The sequence below is a fragment of the Triturus cristatus genome, chromosome 3_2 (assembly GCF_964204655.1).
Source record: "Triturus cristatus chromosome 3_2, aTriCri1.1, whole genome shotgun sequence".
In the NCBI taxonomy this organism is placed as follows: Eukaryota; Metazoa; Chordata; class Amphibia; order Caudata; family Salamandridae; genus Triturus; species Triturus cristatus.
Window position 1 is genome coordinate 1,136,978,751 of NC_140584.1, and position 4,517 is coordinate 1,136,983,267.

Genomic DNA, 4,517 nt, shown 5'->3' on the forward strand with positions numbered 1-4,517 from the left:
CAATTGCCAATGCTTTTTTATGATACGTTTAAACTTGACACTGACGGTGGAATATTTAGATACCACCGTGATTTGGTTTTTGATGGGTTTGGGTTGAATAACCAATAGTTCCTCACGGTTTTTACTGGATGATCTTTCTTGAGCCGTTTGCAGTACCTGATCTGGATAACCGCGGGATTTGAATCTTTTTACAAGTTGGTTAAGTTGATGAATGGATTCGTCTGGGTTGGATACTATTCTCTTTATTCGGAGCATTTGTGAAAATGGGAGATGTTGCTTGAGAGGTGGAGGATGAAAGCTTTGGTAATGAAGAGTATTGTTTCTGTCAGTACTTTTCCTGTAAAGATTTGTTTCAAATCCTGTTGATGTTTTGGTAATGGTAACATCCAAGAAGTTGATGGTATCTGTGTGGATGTTGAAAGTAAATTGTAAGCGTTGATCTATTTGGTTGAGGCTGTTGAGTTGGTCTTTGAGGATGTGAATGGGGCCATTCCATATCATGATGATGTCGTCTATGAATCTGAGGTATAGTTTTAAGTAATTGGTCCATGCTGGTGTGTTGAGGATGTGATCTTCCTCAAATTGGTTCATGAAAATGTTGGCATATGCTGGAGCTGCGCAATTGCCCATAGATGTACCAGTTAACTGTTGATACCACTCATTTTTGTGTTGAAAATAGCTGTGCATCAAAGTAAACTCCATTAATTCCATCAAAAAAACTTGCAGATTTTGTGTGTAGTGGGAATGCAGTAACGCATGTTCAATAGCTTCCAAGCCCATTTGATGGGGGATCGATGTATATAACGAGTTGACATCTACTGTGCATAGGGTAATATTTTCATTTTCAGTGATGGTGATTTGATTGAGTTTGATTAAAAAATCAGTCGTGTCTTTGAGAAAGGATCTCATAGAGTTAACGCTAGGTTGTAGATGACGGTCCAAGTATTTACCAACCGGTTCATGAATGCTTCCCCGGGTTGATACAATGGGGCGGCATGGAGGTTTAGTAGGATGCTTGTGAATTTTTGGCACCAAAAAAATTGTGGGACTCTTGGGATTAGGTTGAATGAGAAACTTTTGGACTTTCTCATTAATAGTACCTTTATCAACGGCTGTTTGTACAATGGTCTGTAAAACCTCTTTGTATTGTGATGTAGGATTGTTCTCCAATCTCATGTAGGTACTTGAGTCTTGAATGTGAGCTGTTATTTGCGATTCGTAGTAGCTGGTATTGAGTATCACTAATGCTCCTCCTTTGTCTGCTTTAGTGCAGGTTATGTCTGGTTTATTTGCGATGTTCCTTAAAATACCCTTCTCTTTGTTGGTTAAGTTGTTGTATTTTGGGCTTGTTTTGTTGTAGTTGAGTTTTGCTAAATCTTGTTTGACTGCAGATTCAAATAGATCCAAACATTTATGACTGATTGGGGCCATAAATGTGCTCCTCACTTGTAAACCCAATAAGGGGTCCTCATCTTTTTCCTGGATTGGTGTTATAATATTGTCAAAAAAGTGGCGCAATCTTAATTTCCTCATCAGTTTAAAAAAGCTGATATGGAGTTCAAGAAGGTTACTTGCTGCAGTCGGAACAAAGGATGTACCCTTCTGCAAGATTTTTAACTCAATGTCACTAAAATGGTGATCGGAAATATTGATGACTAGATTGTCCATTAGTTCCCTTTCTTGGATCGTTCCTTCTTGCCCGTGACTGTGCGTGTTTGTGGAGGATCCTTGTCTTTTTCTTTGGCAAAGTGAACACGGGCAACGGGAGGAGGGGGTGGGAAGAAAGTGCCCACAAACAACGGGAGGGAGGGCGGGAACAAAGTGAATCACGAACAGTAAACAGCATTCCGTCTGGAAACTGGTACATTTTCAATACTGATGATGAACATAAATACAGGCAATACGTACGCTACAAAATGCAGAGATAACGCTTGTAAACACAAAGTACGGTGGGAGGGAGCAGAAAGACAGACAACATAGACAACAAGAGGGGGGAGAAATAAAAACAAACTACGGCGGGAGGGGGCGGGAACAAAGTGCCCACAAGGGGGGGGGGAAGAAATAAACACAAACTACGGTGGGAGGGGGCGGGACAAAGTGAATACGGGCAACGGGAGGGGGCGGGAACAAATTGCCCACGAGAGGAGGGGAGAAATAAACAAACCGGGGTGGGAGGGCGGGCACAAAGTGTCCACAAACAACAGGAGGGCGGGCGCAAAGTGAAACACGAACAGTAAAGTTACAAAACAAGGCGAGGCATCACCCCTACTACCACAAGTACTTAATTGGCAAGGCACAGTAATCAGGACACAGTTGGTCGATATAGCATTTAAAATACGAAAGGGACTGTACCTTATTAAAGCAGATGGCCTCACAATTACTGGAGAACAATGATGGAAGTGAATAGTTCACGACAGATGATTTGGAGAAAAGAGAGCTATACAGAACAAGACAAGCCCGGCGGAGCGTGGCGTGCGCTTGGGGGCGTGGGAGCACATTCCAGGCGGGGGGGCGGACCCTTTGAAGTGCTCCCAAAAGGCGGAGTGCATGGCGGCACGATGCGCATGATTGTGCGCGTGCAATCCGCTTTTTGGGAGCACTTTTCAAACCCGCTTTCTATAGTCTCGCTTTGCGATCGCTTACGCGATAGCAAGGTCGAGACCCAAAAACAGAAGGATTGAGGGGGGTGGGGGCTACTTATAGCCCCCGCATGATAAATCACGTGGTATGGGTGTCTGGTGAGGCAGGGATGCCTCAACTACATAAGGAATGGAAGCAAGGGAGGGACGAGGAGGTAATGACACTATCTTAAGTCTCTGGCAGAGGCACTGTGACGTCATAGGACAACTGTAATAACTCACTACGGTAGAATAGTGATGTAATCTTCTTATTGACGGTAAGTAGGGATGTCACATGTAGATTGATACATGAAAAAAGGCGTAGGTATGTATATATTTATTACAGGGTTCCATGTATGGCTAGTACTGGTTTAAGTGTGAGAGTCACCTGCTTGGCTGTACCCCCTTCTTCCCCTGTCAATGACTCTCTCCTTCTCACCGATGCAGGTCCCATCCTAGGTGAAGTTGGCTGTGAAGAAGATGATATCTTGTGTCTTTCTCCTGGTTGTTGTCATCGCCCTTTCTGGTCTTAGCCCCGCCTTCTCACAGTCTTGGCAGCGGTTCGAGATAAAGCACATTGACGACTCGATACGAGGAGGAGGCAACTATTACTGTGACTCTGAAATCCGAAATCGAGGAATTACAGGTGCACGAGGAAAGTGTAAACCCCAAAACACCTTCATCCACGCATCGCCCTACTACATCAAGGGCTTGTGCACGGACATAAAGGGATCTCAGTTCATCACGAGCAACAACCCGTACTTTCTCACGCACTGCGAACATCTTTCCCTGATACAACAGGAAATGCCGCCAACCTGCAAATATATGGCCTACAACTACCACAAACCCATCATGATTAAGTGCCAAGATGGTGCCCCGGTGCACTTTGAGAAAATCATGTAACCCGTAAATCCTGAATTACAGCCACTTGCAAGAGTAACACACGCAGTTGCATGTAGGTTCATTTGTAAACATGAGGTGAACAGAGCTCTAACCTCTCCCAGACGTGTGAGATCCTTCCCCCGCCCACAGCCTCCTTTGTGCACCTTAGCCATCCCTTCCCCATAACAGGTAATAAGATTCACACAGTTTATTTGAAAGCATGAAACATAAACATCAAGTTTTTATGGTCATCCGTACGTTCCAAGATTTCTGCACTGCATCACATCTATAAACTTGTCACACTGATGCATTGCTCTCTACATTAGTTACACCACAACCCCTTGTGTGATGGCCGCCCTCCTTTGTTGTCCAGAGCTTGCGGCCTCCAGGCTAACCTTGCTACTGCCAATTTGTCTGGAATGGCCGTCAGGCCCGACCTGGGCTGCAAATGCCGTGACCGGCTGCTGCTGACCCCATGCGGGCCCCTCGCCTGCTCCCTCAGTGCCCCTGCCATAAGGCATCCCAAGGACACTGTTTAGCGGCTCGTCAACTTAGGCTAGTGTGCAGCCTTGCCTCTCTATTTTTTGTGCTGTTTTCACCATGCTGATGGTGGTTTCCTGACCTCTGGCAGCTCCCCCCTTGCTCCCTTTTACCTTATGAAAATCCTAGTTGTTCCACCACCCCCACTAAATTGAGTATGAACGTATCCATCCATATCCCTGACAAGTGAACTCCGTCTGCTTCGTAATAGCCCGGGGTCTTCAGAATAATGAGACGGTGCCTCACGAACCCCCACCCATTACCCCTGCAGATTTTTTCCATAGAGATGTTCAGCTTTCTACTGGACCTTTCCAGTGCTGCGTGGTCATGAGCGCCCCGCCATTCGTGCCGTGCTATTACCTCAGACCATATGACTTCCGCCAGGCGTACCAGCCTAGCCACTGCCGTTAGCCCAGATGTCATTGCCCCTAGTAAGTATTTCCTACCAAGGTTTGCCAGATCATTTCCCCCGAGGTG

At 45.6% G+C, this 4,517-nt stretch overlaps 1 protein-coding gene across 1 annotated transcript; it reads left to right on the forward strand.

The window, feature by feature from the left end:
• The first annotated feature begins 3,098 nt into the window (after positions 1-3,098).
• LOC146859264 (amphinase-3-like) lies at positions 3,099-3,521 on the forward strand. Its single transcript, XM_085647152.1, has one exon. The coding sequence runs from the start codon at positions 3,099-3,101 to the stop codon at positions 3,519-3,521; it is 423 nt and encodes a 140-aa protein (XP_085503278.1).
• Positions 3,522-4,517: the final 996 nt, after the last annotated feature.

Coding starts and splice junctions, on each gene's coding strand:
- LOC146859264 (XM_085647152.1), top strand. CDS start 3,099: ATGATATCTTGTGTCTTTCTCCTGGTTGTTGTCATCGCCCTTTCTGGT.